This window comes from Cylas formicarius, unplaced genomic scaffold (genome assembly GCF_029955315.1).
Source record: "Cylas formicarius isolate icCylForm1 unplaced genomic scaffold, icCylForm1.1 PGA_scaffold_5__7_contigs__length_24384050, whole genome shotgun sequence".
Taxonomy (NCBI): Eukaryota; Metazoa; Arthropoda; class Insecta; order Coleoptera; family Brentidae; genus Cylas; species Cylas formicarius.
The window spans coordinates 3,963,423-3,984,430 of record NW_026844341.1 but is presented as its reverse complement, the minus strand read 5'-3'; the positions used below and the strand labels follow the sequence as shown (position 1 = coordinate 3,984,430).

The window sequence follows — 21,008 nt, the reverse complement described above, 5'->3', positions numbered from 1 at the left end:
GACGTTTCACCAATCATCCTGTTGACTTCTTCAGAGCTTAACTGAAACTGTTTCAGTAGCCTGTGAAAAAAATATCTCAATTGGTATGTTATTAATTACATTTTTTATTAAATTTATAACACTGGGATTTAAAGTAGCAATAACAGTTTCTGCTCTGCCCTTTGATCTTTGCTTTCGTCTGATAGTTTTAAGTGGAATCCATTTTTTGCATACAGTGTCCTGTGTATCTAACCATAATTTCATCAAGGAAAATTATAGATTTGTGGTCTAAGCTATATCTTTTAATTTCTTGAAGGAAATTAATTCTCCATCTCTGAGATGCCATTACTACTTGCCTTTTGTTTATTTTGCTTTATTTAAATCCCATTTTACAAATTACTCTATGGGGAGTGGCTCGGTTTATATTTATTTTGGTGTCCTCTTCTTTTAGCCTCTTTTTCAGTTTATCCAAGGTAGGAACAACTTCGCTTTGATGAAGAGAATATATTTTCCTTCTCATTAGGTCCTGACCACTATAGTCTATACGGTGAGATTGAAAGTGACTACGTTTATTCCTTTTCTTCAAATCTGCTTTATTAATAATATCCCTTATCGATGATATTGGCGTTTTGGAAGTAGACTGGTCTCTTCTTGTTTAACGTTCTACCAATTAAAGTTTCATACACATTTTTCACAACCTGTTTTGCATCAAGCAACAAATCATTCCGATGCGAAATTGTTATATTCTCGTATAATAACTTTTTCCAAACACACTATAAAAACGATTATTCAACGCTGCCACAAATGGTCAACACTTAAGAAATATATCGGAAAGGCGGAAATATACCTGGCCCACCCCTGCCTTGTCACCCAAGTAAGCATAAATTTTTTGTTAATGTCGTGACCCATTAATAACATCGTTAAAGTTTTATTGGAGAGGGTCCATCGAAAGCCAACGCGATGAAAGTAGAGACATACTATACCTATTTTTAATATTTCGCGATTTATTTTTACTTTTTCAATATTTACCCTTATTTTTGTCTACGACTACTGCTATAACATTAGCTGGCCACGACAAAATTACAAATGTTTACCTAACAACCGAGTAAATAAATTCATAACATTTATTTTGCTAAAGCTGATTTACGATTTAGTACGATTTATATACTGGGTGATGCGGAAAAAACTGCTTTGTTGGCAGTAAGACTTTACAAGGCGAAGTCCACTGATAGACGTATCCAGCTAGTGGTAGTACTGAATATGAGAAACGAAAAGTGTTAAACCAAAATGGTACCAGGTCAGTAGCCGCCAATCGCACAACTAGGAAACACAAATATGACCTCGTCCATTTGGAACTACACCAAGAACTTCTGCATTGTTATAAATAATGCTACTTTTCACAGTAATTGTGCAGTTAATCCTCATAACATGCATTATTATTAATACCTTCTGGGTACGGGAAATTCAAAACCGAAACCATTGATCACTTAATGTCTATTGTAAAATAAAATTTAAAGTTATTGGACCATATTTTGTTTGCCACCAGTTATCAAAACTAGGTATCTAGACTTTTTACAGAATGACTTACGTCAACTTCTTTAAGAAGTTAATAACAATGAGATCCAACAAATACAGTTTTAGCAAAATGGAGCTCTTCCTCATTACCATCAAAGAAGAGAAGTTTTTAAATAATTATTACCCTCACAAATGGATCGGTGGAGGTCGATTGATGGGATGGCCTCCTCAATCGTGTGACTTAGCATCACTAGATTTTTTTTTGTGGGGAAATGTTAAAGATCTTGTTTATGTGAATCCCCGTATAACACCAGAAGATATGAATAATAGGATTCGAACATATTTTTGAACATCTAAAAAGTTAATTCGTTATTTAATTATCTTTTTTGTGAACTTAAAATTTGGCCGTTATTTGCTGTTGCTTGTCTACGGCTGCAATAAAGTTCTTGCTCCTATTAATTTTTTTATCATAACAGAGCCTCGTTGTCTAATAGTTTTGTCATGGCTAAGTAATATTATAGCAATAGTCTTAGACAGAAAGGAGGATAAATTTTTGAAAGGTTAAAATAAATCGCAAAATGTCAAAAATTGTATATAACAATAAAAGCTGTAGATTTTTTTAAAATAACACTAATATCAAATATAACTGAAAATTATTATTATTCTGGGAAAATTGTAATATTGGAAAAACTGTTAGCTTCAGATATATATTTTTATTGATAAAAAAATTGAAGAATTTTAAAAAGAATTCAAATCAAAATTTTAAAATTAGTATCCATTTCAAAAATATATAAGTTTTATTAGTCACGCTTTTTGAGACATCTTATATACTTTAAGATAATTTCAAATTGTTCGTCCTAACAATTTTTACAACTTTTGCATTCACCATTTTGTCATAACTTTTGAGATCAATGCTCTATATACAGAACATTTAAAAAAATATATATACCTATACATATTCTATATAAAAATGAAAAGTAAGTTCACATGCATATAGCACAGAACAAATATTAAGTCACAATCATTGCGCACAGTCCTTCAAGATTGATCGATACTTTCTTCAAAAACTTCACTTATGAGAAAATTTTAATTTTCGTGAATGTTCGGGTGTGTTCGGGCTGGCGCGGGAAAATTTTGAATATTCAGGTATCGTGGGGTTGGCACAGGCATTCTCGTTCAGGTTTTCTAAGAAAATCTTCGGGGTCCACATGCGCAGTATCAAAATTCTTTTAAAATTAGCGTGTTAGTTTGCTGTTCCGTTCCGTAATTAGAGCCCTCTCTTGTAAGAAAACTCTTAATTTTATGTTGAAAATGTTATGCGTTGTGCATCTCGGGATTATTTGAACTTCGGGTGTCATATATAGGAGAATCCGAATCTATAAATATTTTAAACGCATAAGGGGAATTACCCTACAAGATGGAGGCATAATTTATACGCGAACTAAATTAACAGGACTACCTCGAAACTCGTCATTTTACGAAGTTGTCACTAGAGAAATGGGGAATTTCAAAGTAACATGCTTAGCAAGTCAATGCGATTTGACCAACTTCCTTCCTTCCTTGCATTCTTCTTCCTTAAATAGTAGATTATTTGCTAAAAACCATGCCTTAGCATAGATAAAGTGTCTTTTTCTATTCTACTCAAAGCGATGATGGTCCTACTTGAATTGACAAACGATGTAACATGATCCAACTGACTGTACTGTGCACGTACTGACAAATATATAACAGAAAGGACGCAGTCCCGAAACGGAGGCCTGAGTTACTCCAAACTCAACACAAGGCAGATCAGATTTATTACTATTTAAGCTCGCAAATTGTTGTAGTAAAACAGGACTTAAAATGTTTCAGTAATCCACAAAAATTCGAGTTTGTGCATGGTAATTTCATAGAACCGCAGTCGAAGGGACAGTCGTACCGCCTTTTATCGAACAATAAGTTCTCAAAGATCAGTTTATTAAATTTGGATAAGTCGCTAAGGAGATGCGTGTTTAAAAAATAAACATTCTAAAAGATAGCGACCATCTCAAATTGTTTTACCTCAAGTTTCGACAAGAAGCAGTTTGCTTTGCATTCATATTTGGCAACTTTGTTACTGTGAAATGCCTAAAATTCGAAATGATTTTCACTCCAGGTACAACTCTTTCATCCGCTTAATTGTCCCGAAGTCAAGCATCAAGCGATTTCCAAAACTAAACCCAAAGATGGAAACAAAGGCTCATTCGAATAGGACGGATCAACGATCGCACGATGTTCAATCATTTCCAATTCACAATTTGTAATTGTAAAGGACCCCGTCTGAGTCCAGAGGTCGTTCGATAAATTATTATTGGTCAACGCTTTGGTATGCAGATGATAAATTGCGCCATTTTGTCCACCGATACATCTGCCCGAAGTGTCATCTACCGAGTTCAAAATCGATCGGGATTATTAATCCCATCGTGGAATCACTACGCGTTGCCGTGTGTGTTTTACCTCGTTCGCTAACGACGCCCCCGTCATTTTTTACACCGGAAATTTTGCAAGCGATAGCCGACGAAAAGAAAAATTGCCATCGGGTTCACTAATTACCAGACTTTTTGCAATCCGACTGCGCGCATACGTTTCTATGGTTGATTGCGGGCTTGCAATCGGAATAAAAGCATCGTCAATTGATGAGCGGTGCGAGGCATACATGCTAATTGGTCATTGGTTTGAGGTTTTAAGTATTTCACAGTACCATAACTGCAGACCTTTACAGAGGCGTGGCAAAACCCATCTAGACACGTTTGTTCTGACCTGAGATCTACCGTAACGAATATTTGTAGAAACTTGAAATTTTTATTTGAAACGTAAATGGACCGTTTTAAATTTGATGCAGCATTGATGCTGCGAATAACTAGAAGTATTTATTTTAACATCAGGTGATATGCATCGTTCTTAAGAGTCTAATCTAAATTTCAATATGTTCGTATATATTACGAAGGTATTTGACTGTAATCATTCCAGTAAATACCTGATTCTCGAGCTGTTTACTTATGCTACATGTAAGTTTGAAAATAATCATTTTTGTCTTGTGGGCCGTGTGGGATTAACAATATTCTTCCTTTTGTATTTTTGTGTCTTCTACATACTTCTTCGATTTGTAAACAGCAACAGTCTTTTTTTAGACTCTAGACTATATTCGCGGTTGATAAAGGTTCGACATAAGCTACAGATACAGACCAATATTTATTAGAATCTTACAAGTAAACATTTTTTAAAGGTTCCTGTTCTTTAACACTTTACAATATGGAGACCGTGGAATGAAGCAGATGTTCCCCTGTTAGAAGAAGGCACGGAAAACAACCGAGAACCTAATGACAATTTAGAAGGCGAATTGCCTCAGCAAATAAAATAACGGATCCATTTGTCTTCGAATGCTATACAAATTGTTATGAATGTTTACAATTGTATAAGAAATTCAGAAGGGGAAGTAGGAGCAGCAATATAAATAAGTGACCTAGAATGTCATTGTTACTCTCTACTATTTTTTTATATACATGTTTTAAGAATTGCTCGGCGAAAAAGATTGAAAACATACTTACATCCCGCTTGTTAGTGTGGGTAGATAAATTCATAGGACGGTCCTAGAATGGTTACGGGTAAAGGTCTGCTCAGCTGTCCTATAAGGGGCTGCGGTTTTTGGAGTAATAAACTGTAGGCAAAGTTAATCACGGGGCCGGTTGTAAAAGCACTATAATTCTGGTCGAAGTATACCTGCACTAGGTTTTGTTATACATCTTCCGGGAATTTTTGAGTTAATCGTATAGCAGAACTCTAACTAATGAGTTTAAAATGACATTAATTGAACATACTCGTACTATTACTAAAATTACGTGATATAACTCATTCGATTTGGAATTATTAATTAATACACAATTATAGATGGTAAAAAGTAGTGTTTAGTATTTTGCTTATAGTTCGGTAATTAATATTTTATTTGGATTTTGAAATAAAGATCCTTAAAGAGGGTTAAATTTACTAAAAAAACTTCGGATTCCAAAAACTGTACCTCTATTATCAATAATTCTAATTTAACGTTGAAAATTGCCGTTAGTTAGTTACAATAACATAAATTTTAGTGTGTATAAAGTACATTCAAATATCTAAAAAATTATGGTATAATCTATACACTATCGTTGGAGTTTTTCATTAAAGTTAATTTTCCAATAAACTAGACCATAGTTAATTAACATTCGGCGACTTCCTTTATCATTGCAAATTTTAAAAAATATTTTAATAATTGCAATAACATTTTTTCTCTTCGTGAAGTCTTTCTTGTATACCTATAAAATGAGATAGTATGATAAAAATTTAAATAAATTTAATACCCTTTACAATTATTTTTGAATTATAAAAAAATAAAAATTCATTTCTTTTTGTCATTAATTTATCGTTTTTATGTCAACAAAAGACATTTATTAAATACCAAAAACTTTTAGCTGCATTTGTTTATAATTTTTCTATAAACAAATGGACCAGTTCAATATTTAAAAAAAAATAATATAGCTATAGTTTAAATAATTAGTTCAGAATTTAAAAAAAATATAATTGAAAGTTCTCTAACTTTTCTTTATATTTTTTTTTCTGAAAGTTTTAAAAATTACAAAATAGAATAGAATTGAATAGAATTTACATCTTGCTTGAATTAAAGCAACTATAAGAATATTTTCAAATAAATATCTAACTAATTTAAAACGACCAAGAATTCATTATAAAATTATGCTCAGTTGAATAGAGTAACTTTATATTTTTAAAACTAATCGGTGTAGGCTCAATTCAAGTTGCTACATAAATATCTAAAATTTTAAAATGAAGCGATGAATATTTAATTTTAATTACCTAAATTTTTGTTTAAACAGTTTGAAATACTAAAACGAAGCATTTCATTTGGTTATAAGAAACTTAAGATATTGATAAGAAGAAACTATTTTTCAATTGTTTATTATTTTTATTTTGGAAAATTGTCATTTATTTGCTTGTTTCTAAGAAAAAGTGCATACTGTTACATATTCTTGAATAGGTAAAAAACACAAATTTCATAGTCTACAAATATGCAAGGTACTCCGTTAAACAAAAGAAAATAGGGTACGATAATTTTTTGACCTGACCCTGTATACTAACGCGGAATTAAATTCTTTAATTCCAGAAAATCTAAATCGCAATCCATCACAATGAAAAGGTGGCTGGGAACGAAGTTGTTCACGCGTCTCCTGCTTTTGGTGTGCACGTTGAGCCTCCTGAGCATTTTGCTTCTCAGTAAGTGCGGCCTTGGTGGACTGGAAACTTCAAGTCCGGATGACGACGGGCCCGAGATCCAGTCCTCGTTTTCTCCGGGTGAGTCACATTCAATTGCAATTGTCTATTGACCATAATATTTAAATTGATTGGACTGCTTGAAATATATAAATGTGAGTTACTAGTGCGTCTCTCTATTTTTAAAGCCCTCTATTTTAGACATCTGTCTCTTATTAAATTCCTTTCTCTCTCTTTCTCTTTCTTTCTTTAAAGCTCTAAACCTCTAGTATTGAATATTTGACCTCAACGAGGAGGCCTTGAAAACAGGGACACACACCTGAGAGCAGAGTGAAACTAGCCAGTCCAACCATGGCGAATCTTAAATTTCGAGTAATCATTTTTTAATGTGACTTTAGGTACACCTTAATACCATATAGGTGTGCACAAATTTTAAATGAATACAATTTGCTAATGAGGGACTTTTTAAAATTATGAATTGCATTGATTGAATATTTTCTCGAAAAGCACCCAAATCTCTCCATTATTAAGGACAAGGTCTATGCTATACTTTTGAATGCCGAGAAGGTATGCAGTTCCTAGATCGCACACAGAATGAAATGCATAAAAAAATTGATTGCGGTCGCTCAAATTGCACGTATCCAATAAAAAGTTACTTTTCCAGAAAAAAAATAAAAAGGAAAAAATTCTATCAATTACAACTAGATAAAAAGGAAATAAAATTCAAACCTGAATTTAACCTACCCTGAAATTAATAAAAAATCATAGACCACATAAGGTGTTAACTTTTTTAAATGACAAACTAATAAGCTATTATTTTGATTCGGGTTTAAAGGCCGTCGTCGGAGCTTCTTCAGAGGTTCTTCCATCTCCGATGTTGGACGTAGACTGACGATTTCTATTGCGCAGGTTGTATGTATGGCGATTGGTGGTGGGCGGGGCTTGTTCCGCTTCGGTTGGTCTCGGGATATCGATCGGTACTGTTCTGGCGTTCCTAAGGATTGGGTTCCAGATTTGGTTGAGTCTAAGGGTCTCCTCCTTTCTGTTGAAATTGTGTGGGTGTTTTTGTATCTCAATGGCTTCCCAAAAACGACCCAAAACCATCCAAGACTAACCTGAGGAGAAGTGAAGGACTGGCACTGCGTAGCCTGAACACGGATGAGGGTATCATCATACTCCCAGCGGACGAAGGAAACGCAACCGTTCTTCTGAAGACCGAGGACTACGAAAGGAAGATTGAGGAACTCTTGGACCCGGTAAGCTACAAACCCCTGAAATAGGATCTGACGCAAGCTAGACTACGTCTTACCAACCGGCTCATCAAGTCATGATCACTGTCAGAAGAAATCAAGAAGCGCATTGTGAGGACGGAGACTGTTCCACCAAGGCTCTATGGACTACCTAAGATACACAAAGTAGATGTCCCGTTAAGACCAACAGTTAGCGCACCCGGATCACCAACGTATTACTTGACTAAACAATTGGCATCGCTGCTCCAACCACACGTAGGACACGTGACCAGTTACATCAACACCGACTTCGTGCGCAAGATTCAAGATATCAATAATGAACAAAACGACGTCCTTGTGAGCTTCGACGTCGTCTCACTGTTTACCAAAGTACCTCTGAAGAGTTGCTTGGACCTGGTGAACAGGATATTTCCTGTCGATATTTGCAAACTTTTTGAAGTCTGTCTGACCGGTAGCTATTTCGGGTGGAAGGGAAACTTCTACGAACAAGTGGACGGAGTGGCAATGGGAAGTCCATTAAGCCCTGTTATAGCCAACTTATTTATGGAACACTTTGAGGAAAAAGCGGTCGAGACCTGTACAAGCCAGCAACGTGGTTCCGGTACGTGGATGACACCTTCGTGATTTGGAAACATGGTATGGACAAGCTCAACAACTTTCTGCAGCATCTCAACAGTCAGCATCCCAGCATCCAGTTTACTATGGAGACTCAAAATGACCAACAACTTGCATTCTTAGACGTACTAGTGAGGAAGCGAGATAACAAGCTGGGCCACAAAGTGTACAGAAAACCAACCCATATGGACAGATACCTGCATGCTCTATCCAACCATCACCCAAGTCAAAAGTATGGGGTTATCAGAACCCTGACAGAACGAGCCCGAAGGATTTGCGAACCGGAGAACCTCCAGATGGAACTTGAACACCTGAAAACTGCGTTCGAGGCAAATGGCTACAGCAAGAGGGAGATCGAGAGATCAATGAACTCAAGATCATCAAGATCACGGGATATCGAACGTATATTCCGAGTGTCACCGACAGGATTGGCAGAGTATTGAAAAGACACGACATCAAAACAATCTTTAAGCCTACAAAGAAGATCCAGCAGACCATCAGGTCAGCGAAGGACAAGAGGGACTCACTTTCAGCTGCAGGAGTCTACCGCATTCCGTGTTCATGCGGAAAGGTCTACATCGGAACTACCAAGAGATCAATGGGAACGAGACTTAAGGAGGCAGCAGCAGCAGGCTAGGGCAGACAGAGAAGTCTGCAGTAGCTGAACACGCACTGGGCAGCGGGGAACATAGGATACACTTTGAGAGCTGTAAGTTACTAGCATCGGTCAACGGCTATCACAACAGACTAGTCAGGGAAGCCATTGAGATACAAAAACACCCACACAATTTCAACAGAAAGGAGGAGACCCTTAGACTCAACCAAATCTGGAACCCGATCCTTAGGAACGCCCGAGCAGTACCGATCGATATCCCGAGTCCAACCGAAGCGGAACAAGCCCCGCCCACCACCAATCGGCATAAATATAATCTGCGCAGGAGAAATCGTCAGTCTACGTCCAACATCGGAGATGGAAGGACCTCTGAAGAAGCTCGCCACTCGTGCTAGCGAAACGTTAGGAAGTAATTCCAACCGACGACGGCCTTTAAACCCGAATCAAGATAATAGCTTATCAACGGGCCGCGAAAGCCTTAACCAATTTGACAAACTAGTATTCCGAATGGATTTAGCTGGAACATACATATAGTGTTGGTTAATAACAAACTAATATTTCGAATACAGGTTTCTTCAGACACATCAAAGGTCAACTTACACGTACACGCACAGCGAATAAACCATAGAATTATACAAGTCTTTTGATATAAATAACAAAGGGTACCGGCCCTAGTAGCGAACCTTGCAGCACTCTATTGACCTACTCTATTGATTCGACTTTTTGAAATCGATACTCCTAGCCTTGTTGTAAAATCAGTCAATAAATAAGTTAATATCAAATGATGTCTGTGCGATTTTCCTTCCAATTTTATTATATATAGAGAGAATGACAGTCCAACAAATCTCACTGTTAACACAAGTTAGGGAGAGAAATCTATTGTCCCTATCTCTACGGCGATGAAATTTTTATATTCGCTGCGCTTAGGAAATTAGATTCGCCCGGAAAATCCTCGAGATGGGATTTAAAAACGGACCCTAATTAAGTTTTACTGAGGCCACGTCGTTTAGCGGGTTGCTAGTTTTCGAGGAGACATTTTATTTTACTCAAATTGCTTCACCTGCGAGGGAGATTCTGTTATTATTTTTAATGCGACGTAATCCATTCGTATGTTTTGCCTATTTGAGATATTTATTAAAAAACGAATAGGATTCTTAAAACCACGGTCAACATCCATAGGTAAATTGAAAATCTACATGGCACTTCGGGCAAAGCCTGAAAATACTGTGGAATTGGGAATAAGAGTCTCTATTTACACACTGCTATTCACTATAAACGTTATAATAACCTATATAAAGTTCTCTATTTATATCCGTTAATAATTTATATTTGTGCGCTCCTGCTTCTGTTTTCAACTAACTGAGGAAGCGTGTGTGATCTCGCTCCGATCCCTGCTTAGGCCCTAGTTCCGGGAACACAGACCGGGATGAAGTTAAACTCGAAATGATGCAATGTAGTTATACTTTCATATTCATTGTCCAATATATGTCCCGGATGGCCCGTTGATTACGAGATGACACCTTGTCTCCGAAATTGTAGGAAATATTATAAAAAAATTGAGATAAAAGTTATTTGGATTCAGGTATACTTTTAAAATTGATATATGGTTTTAAATAGAATACTATTATATACATTCTAGACTTATATAAGATCCTATTACTGAGCCTTGTTGTTGTTACCAGGATATTTTGAATGTTATAATGTTATATATATATATATATATATATATATATATATATATATATATATATATATATATATATATATATATATATATATATATATATATATATATATATATATATATATATATATATATATATATATATATATATATATATATATATATATAATTGTATTCGGGCATTTTAAGAAGTCCGTCAGATATTTGTATTTCCTCTGTTACAATATTTAATAATCTAAGGCATTGAACCAACCTATACACATTTTGTTTTCATTTATTCAACTGTTGAATATTAGGTTTTCATCCTGCTGGCTACAAACTGACAAGATACAATGATTTTCCTTTGGCAATAGCCTAATTTTAAACGTTCGTGTTTTCTATACAGAAAGTTTTTGTTTTTGTTTTGATCTTTTATGAAATGTCCAAACCAGCTTTCAGTTTTTGGCCAATTTTAAGTGGTTTAAGAAACAAATTTTCATTGATGTTGTACAGCAAGGCAGACGTTGTTTATTTTATTATATAATAATCTTCAATACCTCTTTGTCGCCCAATAAAAATGAAAGATCAATATGACACCACAGCTTTGATGTCAGACAACACCAATGGGTGATGTGTGTTAGCTAAAGATCCATTAGTCGGATAAAAGTTAATTATTTTTTGTGCACTGCAAGCTATTCCTCATGAAGCAGTTTCTATAAGCTCTGGATAAGAAGTGAGCATGAATTTCAAAGAAAGTTTGGAACAAGGTAGCTAAGTATCGACCACAACTACAGTTTTAGATCTTGTGGGCGTAAAATTGATTGCCTGATTCTTTTCTGATCTGGTCACCTATCTAGCTCCCTGAGGATGGAACAGTTCAAGTGTATAAGCAGTACACTGTGGTTTTAATTTTACGTTCTCTATTCATAGTGATCGTTTTCCTCTGACTTTGCGAGACTTCACTTTGAGGAAAATTACGGATGACCTTAACCTACCAAGATGGAACAAACGTCACCGAACTTTCATCTATCTATCTTAGAACTAGAGAAAAAGATTAAATATGATATATTGAATTATGATAAAATCACATCAATAGGTATTAATACAAAATACAAAGACACCTAAAACCAAAACTAACCAAAAAATTATTTTGTTTCCTTCTCAGAGTTTCAACATACCCAGACATCAATGTATTGACGAATGATCTATGGAGTTCAATAGGCGCGTTGCCTCTTATAATATGGTTGTCAAGATAGGTCCACTAAATTAATTATCTCTTACTTTGGCTGAAGATCGCAACAGGTTGTCTACAACAATAGCATCCTTTCTGTGACATAGGGAGTACTCCAAGGCTCGATGTTGATACCTCTGATCCGCTTAATACACATATCTGACTTTTCTTCTGTTTTGAAACATGCATCTCTTAATAATCGTGCTAATGATTCGCAACTTCTTTATTCGTTTCAAGCAAATGAAATATCTGATGCAGTTATAAATATTAACGAGGGCCTAAATTCCCTATTCGATATAGCTTCAGTTCGTAACCTTAAGTTTAATGTCAATATGTCAGTGACCACATTATTTGGATCACAAAAACAGGTACATTCTGTCAGAAATCTTAAGCAAAAAAAGGGGGGCAATCGATCGATGTTTAATGATCCAGTTTATGGTCCCGCTTTAGCAACGACGGATAGCGACATACTCCAAAAAGTTCAAAATGCTTGACCCCTCGTGAAACCTCTCTCCATGTTCTTCGCAAACTGCTCCAAGATTTTCAGCAAAATAGTTCAAGTGTGAAAACAGGCAATGCACTTTCAAACTCATAATACAACCTAGATGATGAAAGTGTTATAACATATTGTGAACAATACTTTCGTAGTTTTCGTCCTTAGAATTCCCAGGAAACTTATCAATTACTTCTTTAAATGAAACGCAGGCGTTTTTCTCGACATTGGTCATTGTGTTATGAAAATCCTCGTCTTTGCATAATGTTCTTATCTGCGGCCCAACATAAATACCTTCTTTTATCTTGGCATCAGATATAGCTGGAAATTTCTCGCATAAATATATGAAACACATTTTTCTCTAGGACTTTAACAAACTGCTTCTCAAGCCAAGTTTAATTTGAAGAAGAAATAGTAAAACTTTTTCGGGCTCGACTAAGTTATCTCTTAATACATTTTTGGTACCAGGTGTAATGCTTGTTCTAGAGAGCCATTCTATTTGAGTACAGCGCTATCTCTTGCTCGACTATCCCACTCACAAATATTGTCCCAGAAGAATGCGCAGGGCTTTAAGGTCACCACTGATGTTCTTGGTTAGTTTTGGTTAGCGGACTTCCTGGGTAAAATATTGACTCTTTGTCGGGATCCCGGGTGGAAGTAAACGCTTGTCACGAAGTCTGGACGCTAACAGTTCGGATGCATCTTTTGGAAGGTGCAAATCTCTAATTAAATTGTTAATTCGCTCCGGTTAAACCCTTCGGGCTCTTTCAAATCTGGTGTGAAATCTAAGTCATCTGGGTTAGAATTACATTCCTCTGATTTTGACGATATGACGTTTTCTAATTCTTTCCAGTCCATGAGGAACTGGTCGAATAGCAGAGTCAAGATTAGGATACTCAATTTGTTTCTTATTTTTTCTGTTGAATCCTTGAACATTAAATGAACAAAAATAGCAATAATCACTGTGATTCCCAGGCTCTCGTCATACCACAGGCACACCAAAATTTCTTCTTTCTTCCTACCTTTTTGCCTGTTTTTTAATGCTTTAACTCAAACTGAACAAACAGTATGAGGAGCCGAGGACTTCTCTTGGTTGCCAATTTTTACACCAAAAAAATGTGGAATACATTTTTAACAAAATAAATTATAGTTTGCCTTTGCTTGACTACGACATAACACAGATATAACAAATGGTTCACATAATGTCTTCTTTTCATATTTATACATTCTAGAACACTAAAAATACCCAACAACGAAGACAACAGGCAACATACAACCAAACTGCGCATAAGCAGGTAACAACGCTGTATTGACGCTTCTGCGCCAACTCTGTTGCTATGAAGAGAAATCTATTATTATCTAGTGTTATGAAATCACAAATATGGTTTTCCTTTTGGAAAAAGGATACCAAAAAATATGCAAATAAGGAAATAGCTTTCAAAAGTCAAAATCACTGTAGATCTGTGTAATTTATAGAGTTTAGGCAATTTGTGATCGATTTGCCTGCTCTTTAGTACAATACCATTGACCACAACACCACATCACAACAGAATAATTGAACCTCGAACGCGGATCCTGCGCTGACTGATTTTCTCATAACCGGCTGTGCCACCAAACATGCCTTATTTATTTACCGTCACTTATCGAAACGCCGAATCGGGAACTTTGTGCAAGTCAGTATAACTTCCTCGTAATTTAATTATTGCAACGGTGAAAACGTCGTCTCCGACTTAATTTGCGGGTTCGCGCAAGGCGCTACGTCAATAGAAACGTCGGAAGCGCTTAAAGTTGCAAGCCGTAGGGGCGGCTGTTTCGACCGAGGCCCTTTGAGCGACGCGGGATCGTAAATTAACGGGCTAGCGACGACAGTTAAACGCGGAGCGATATGTTCCACTCGTTAGCATCGAGTTATATCGAGGGCAGCCCCGTTGCGAACTACGGTCATTGGGTGCGTTCCAACTGACACAACTGTTGACACCGTCGAGTGACAAAAAACGAACTGCTCGGTAGCAACGGGTCACTGTTTGACTGGGCGGACAAATTTTACGATCACTCAAGTCAACTCACGTTGGGTGGTGCGAAATTTTAATCAACATAACCTCAACTCCGTCAAAATTTATGTTAAAATGTGTATATACCTCCAATGCGTATGGAATTACTAAAATGTAATGTTTATATTTAAAAAAAATAAAAATTAATAGTGGGTAAATTACAAGCTTTTTAGTGTGCTTAGTAAAATACTTATAAAACTCCGTAAAATACTTATAAAGCGTCACTTGTTCCACGGACCCGAGCCACTTCGGACATTTCCAGGATTTTGTCAATTCTGGCGGTCATGTCATGTCCTTGTGTTGTTTTGCAAAAATGTCGTAAAAAAACCACAGTACGTAACACGTTTGGTAAACTTTTTAAGTCACTCGTTTATTAAACACGCCCTCTGCTTCGCTCCGCTCCTGAATCAAATGCCGTTTACCGTACTTGTTACATACATACCAAATTTTATGCAAATTATTTGTCCATTTTTTTGACAATGCTTCTTTCTTGAACATATGTGTACCAACATAACAAAAAAAATATCGATGTACTTAGCCCGCCCAATTACAAAAGTCACTTTACTTTTTGAACAGACCTCGGATGTATGGAGTGACTTTACGGTGGGTGGTTTCGGTTAGTACAAAAAAATATTGCAGCAGGTATACCACAGGGCAGTGTTACAGGACCAATATTATTTCTTTTGTATATTAAACAACATTAGAGAATTGTATGCAATTGGTCAAAATTGTAAAATCACTAACTACGCCGATGATACCAAGGTTCTAATTGTAAATAGAGATACTTCAAACCTCAAAGTAACTCGTTTATTAAACACTCGCTCCGCTCGTGCCAAATAAAGTCAAATGCCGTTTATCACACTTGTTGCCGTTTTTGAGATATTTCATTTTGTTTAAAAATAATAAAATAATAAAATTATATAATTCAAACAATAAAAATATCAATAATTAATGCTAATTTCCTATTAATAATATTATATAATATAATTAATAAAATAAAGGTTTTCACTGTTTAGATCTTGTAAAACGATATCAGGTCTTTCTCTTATCGCTTGTAAACTTTCAGGCCTTTTATAATAAATTTTATATTTTAAGTATCCCCATAAAAAAACATCACAAGGATTCAGGTCGGGGCTGTTGGTAGGCCATTTGATAGTTCCTTGAATGCCTATCCAAAATCTATATTTATTATTTAGATAATCGGTAACCGGTTGGACATTATGTGTAGGCGCGTCATCTCGATGCCAAACTAAATTGAAATAATTCATAACTGGCACATTTTCTAACAACTGTTTCTGTTGCAAGGGAATTTAAATATCGTTGGCTATTCAACGATCCTTCGTATATAATTGGTCCGATAACCATATTGTTCAACATACCACACCATACATTAACTGACGTCCCTATTTGGATTTTCACAGCCTGCATTTTGTGTGGATTATTGGTGGACCAAAAGTATTTATTCTTCCTATTAAATATACCTGCCGTTGTGAACGAAGCCTCATCCGTAAATATTATTTGGTTTAAAGAATATCCATCTTTTTGAGATCTTCTATACATTTCAGTTCAAAATTCGTGCCTGTACCTTTTATGTTTATCGGTTAAATTTTGCTCTGGGTCTAACCTATGATATTTTAGCGTTCGTAAAATTTAACTATAGTACTTTCCGGATAATTTTTTAACGTCAGGTATAGAAAAAATATGGAAAATAAAAATTATGAAAGTAGAACATTTCTTGAACGTCAGCATTGACCATCTTCCAACAAATTTAGATCCTATTGAAATTATTAAAGTAAAATTGATCGATTACAGTATCTACAGCATATTAACGCCTACTGTTATGTCAAATAAAAATAAAGACAATATCTCAAGAAAAATGCAAATTATTTCCGAAAACGTGTTATCATCATGTAAACGGAAATTTCAGCTTTATGGTTCGTGGTTTGTATTGTCATTGTGGGATGCAGTAATTCACAATTTTTTTTACTGTTTCGGTCAAATTTTACTGTCATTTCCGGGAGAAAAAAGTTAAACAAAAAAAATGTTAGGCAGAAGCTTGAAACGGTATATATAATTAAGAAATTGGCACACTAGAGGCTCATGGGCTGAAAAGGGATTATCGAAAAATCTATTGAAATGGCCAAAAGAACGTAAAATAAAAATTTTATTAAAAATTTTCAAAAAAATAAAAATCATCGTTTTAGTACAGTGATACAGTTGGACTATTTTTTGTGAGGTACTTTGGGAACTTTGTCCGATAGATTACTTTTTCTGCTTTCTATCAATGAGCTCCTATGTCCTTTGCTAATGAAACTGTTCCGCTTTTCATGGAGACAGTTGACCTAAGGCGGAGGAATGATATTTTCTTGGATTGAAGCAAATACGTCAGATTTTGAATATACAAAAATTGACGGGCCTGATGATATAATTAAAAATTGACTGAAGTTAAGCATTTAGGAATGATTATTAATCAGTTTGTTGAGTGTGTTATGTTTCATTTGTCTAAGAAAATAGTGCTGACATATACGAGGTATGTTCAAAAAATAAGATAACTTTTACGTTTTATCAATAACTATTTATTTATTCATCAGAATTAATGTTGTTCCCTTCAAAGTAATCCCCCCCCCCAGATATAATACAACGTTTTTGCAATCTTTTAAGCACTTCTGGTAAGTACTTTCTGGTATGGACTTGAGTTCCTCCAGCGATTTTTTTTATCGTTTCAATCGTTCCAAACCATCTTGATTGATTGACCGTACGACCTTGTGGTAAGAACTCTTGTTGTAATACGCCACGATAATTAAAGAAAACGGCAACTAAAACCTTGACATTTAATGGAACTTCACGTGTTTTTTTGTCTTGACGATTCTTCTTCCATCGGGACAACTAAGCTACAGTTTCGACGTCATAACTATATACCTATGATTCGTCACCAGTTACGACCATTTTGAGCATCTCAGGATCATCATTGGTGTCGTTTAACATTTCTTCAGCGATGCTCCTTCGACGGTCCTTTTGTTCAAAATTAAGTAGTTTCCGAACAAAGTTTTGTTTAATGCCGACGTCTTCACCAACTTCTCTAATAGTGATTCGCCGATTTTTTAAGCCATTTGTTTCAGGCATTCGTCAGTTATTGACAGCGTCCGGAGCGAGCTTTCTTCATCGGCGTCTTTTCGGTCATCTTGGAACAGCTTGTAGCACTTATAAATACTTTTTTTTGCTCAAAACAGATTCACCATATACCATTGTCAATATTTCAAGTGTTTTGCAGCACTGTATTCCATTGTTTACAAAAAAAATTATGCAAATTCTTTGTTTTTTACCAAAAAATCGCCGAGCGCACAAAACCTACCTCCTCTATCTAAAAATAATATCGAAGGTCGAATGTACGGTACCCCGCTCAATCACAAGTCACCTTATATTTGAATAAATAAAAATTTTTACTAGTTATTGCAATTTAAAATTACATTTTTTCACATCTTTAAAAGTTTTTGATTTATCGCCAATAATTCACCCACAAAAGCGGAAATTTATAGGATCTATTAGAATTTTTTGCCCACAAACGACGTACCCTGTATATAATTCCAACAATGATCGAAATAGAGGCTACAGCGCTGGATCTTCTTAATATCCTGGTATCCGAATTTTTCCAATGGAGTAAATGGTTTGCAAAAAACTACTTGTTTTCTGAAGGCGAGAAATGGTGATTTTCAGCTGGATTTTTTCAAATATCTCGAACAGCGTATGTATCATTAATACAAAAATTGTAGCCCTTGATACGGCCTATAACACAGTTTGAACGCATTAGCTATTTTTTGTACAAATTTTGATTTACGGTTAATAATTTGCTCTCTAAAAGAACAATTTCCAGGGTCTTTTAGATTTTTTTTCATAACTAAAACACCTTGTATATAATCGAGAAAATACGTAAAACGAAAGTTATATCGCCGGGTCTTCCACGTATTACGGTTGCAAAATTTTTCCGATCGGTTGAATGGTTTTGAAGGAAGAGATGTTTTCTGGATGCCAAAATAACCAAAAAAAAAATCAAAAATAAAAAAAATATTTACCTTATTTTATTGCTCTCAATTTAAAGAGTCTAAATGCGGGTCCAGACTTCTACTTCTCTTTCAAGGCTGAAGTTGGTAGCTGCAAATTTGGACACTTATTATGTTTTTTAATATTGCACGGAATATCGCGAACACCCTGTACAATACTTAAGAACCTTAAATAAAAAGGTTTTAGCTGTCTATATGGGCTATATCGTCATGTAAAACAAATTAACATCTAAAATGCAGATTTCAAATTACTGCCAATTTTCAATAGTAGGGGGACCCATTTTTCAGTTTTTTGAATTTTCAGCGCATCGTGCATATTTTTGAAAAAATGTCAAGTATAAAAGTTTATGGAACCGTATCCCCTGCATCTTCTGATTCAAGAATTTTTTGGGTCTTGTAAACGGTTTTTGAAAAAGGTCTTTTTTGTAGACCCTTGCACACACGATTTTTAATTTTTTAAAAATAGATTCTGCCATAGGACAAAACTGCATATATGTGCCAAATATGAAGCCAATTGCTTCAAATTTGAAACATTTACCGTGTTTCGTTGCAATGTTCAAAAAACAGTCGAAAGTCGCGAAAAAAAGATGCCGGCGTCGAATCGAGGCCATTTTTTACAAGCTTATGCACCTCATCTATATTTTAAAGAGAGCTAAATAAAAAAACAACTACAAAATCGATTCGATAGCATAATAAAACGGAAATGAAATATTGAGATTACCCCCATATCAAAATTTCGTTAATAGTCATGAAAAAAAAATTATGTCAAAACTACAGCCCATTATTTCAATTTTTGAGTTAGCACTCTCAAAAATAGGAATAAAAAAAACACTTTTTTGCTTATTTTTTGTTAATAATTAATCAAACACATTAAATAAAAAATAATCCTGGATATGGTTTTGTAGAGAATTAAATTCTCTAGAATTATCTCTGGTCATATCCAAAAAATCAACACCGTTTCTTCAATTTCAATTTTCTTAAATTTATTTTATTTTTTTATTATTAACACTTACCAAAAATTTTTTGAAGCAAAAAACTGACTCATATAATTATTTTTTTATATTTAGGATCTAAATAAATAGCTTTCTTGCTTTAATTTAATTAATTAATAAAATTAATAACTAATTCATTTATAGTTTTCAATTAGCTCAAAAATGATTTTTCACTATAAAATTTGTTTTTCCTTGATATTCCAACCAAGAGGACATTTGAAAGAACTTCTAACTTTAGCTTACATATTTTTTGGAGAAATTCCACCTCAAGGTGTTTCTTTCAAAACTCCTGGAGCACATCACCACGCTCGATGTCTATCAAAAGCAATCTATTGCTTAAAAATTTATTGTTGAGGAAAAAAAATCGAATAATTTGGCTCAGTCTAATATTTAGTGTTCTGTACATTAATTAATAACGATATGATTTAGAAATGTAATGAAATATAACGTAATAAATTGTTACTTTATCTTAGTTTTTTCATGTACATGTTTCAAGAAAAAGACTGAAAAATACTTATATCCCGTTCGTTAGCATAGGTAAATAAATTCCTAGGACGATCCTGGAATGGTTACGGGTAAGGGTCTACTCGGCAGGGAGTTCTATAAAGGGCTGTGGTTTAGGAGTAATGAAAGTTAACTACGGGGTCGGTTGTAAAAGCACTATATTTCTGGTCGAAGTGTACGTAGCTGTTCTGTTGGACGGCAGTATTTCATTAGCGTTGGAGTAAAACGCAGAATTAATTCCAAACACGATAGCCGAGCGATAAAATTTTAATGTCCGATTTTAAACGATTTTATTCATTCATATTCGAGGCGTAATTGTTGTCAAATGCGGTAGGCGCCATTCACGTGCCGAACTATGGCAAACAAACTTCTGGTTTGTCTAACGTTTCTCTGCCTGCTTGCTATTGTAAGTATTTTGGTGTTTGCGCTTTAGTTGGAGTAATGGTTGACTCAATTTGGGGTTATTATAACTAAAGTTTACGGGCGCAACTAATTCCCCCTCGTAGGGAAAAATCAATTTTAATAAACGCTTCGAAACTCGACGGAAACTTTCGCGAAAGTTGGAAATTGTTTTCTCAATAAACTGTTAATTTTATGTTGCTGCGGTGTTTTAGTGGCTTTGTAAATACGCTATTTCGAGACGAAATTTAATCGTCAATATAATAGAACTTTCTGCGTCCGAGTATTCGTTTTCCTAGTCCGTGTTTTCAGACAATGGGTAGTCCGTTGGTGGTCGCCAACATTTCAAGAACAAGAATTAGTTAAGC

At 35.0% G+C, this 21,008-nt stretch overlaps 1 protein-coding gene across 2 annotated transcripts in view; it reads left to right on the top strand.

Annotated features, from left to right (window-relative positions):
• LOC132702139 (chondroitin sulfate N-acetylgalactosaminyltransferase 1) overlaps window positions 1-21,008 on the top strand; it is a 464,298-nt gene that overhangs the window by 235,583 nt on the left and 207,707 nt on the right. For both annotated transcript variants that reach the window (XM_060670591.1, XM_060670592.1), the window contains exon 4: window positions 6,665-6,852. In XM_060670591.1, coding sequence (XP_060526574.1) covers window positions 6,690-6,852 — 163 coding nt within the window. In that variant the 5' untranslated portion in view covers window positions 6,665-6,689. The remainder of the gene's footprint in view (window positions 1-6,664; window positions 6,853-21,008) is intronic.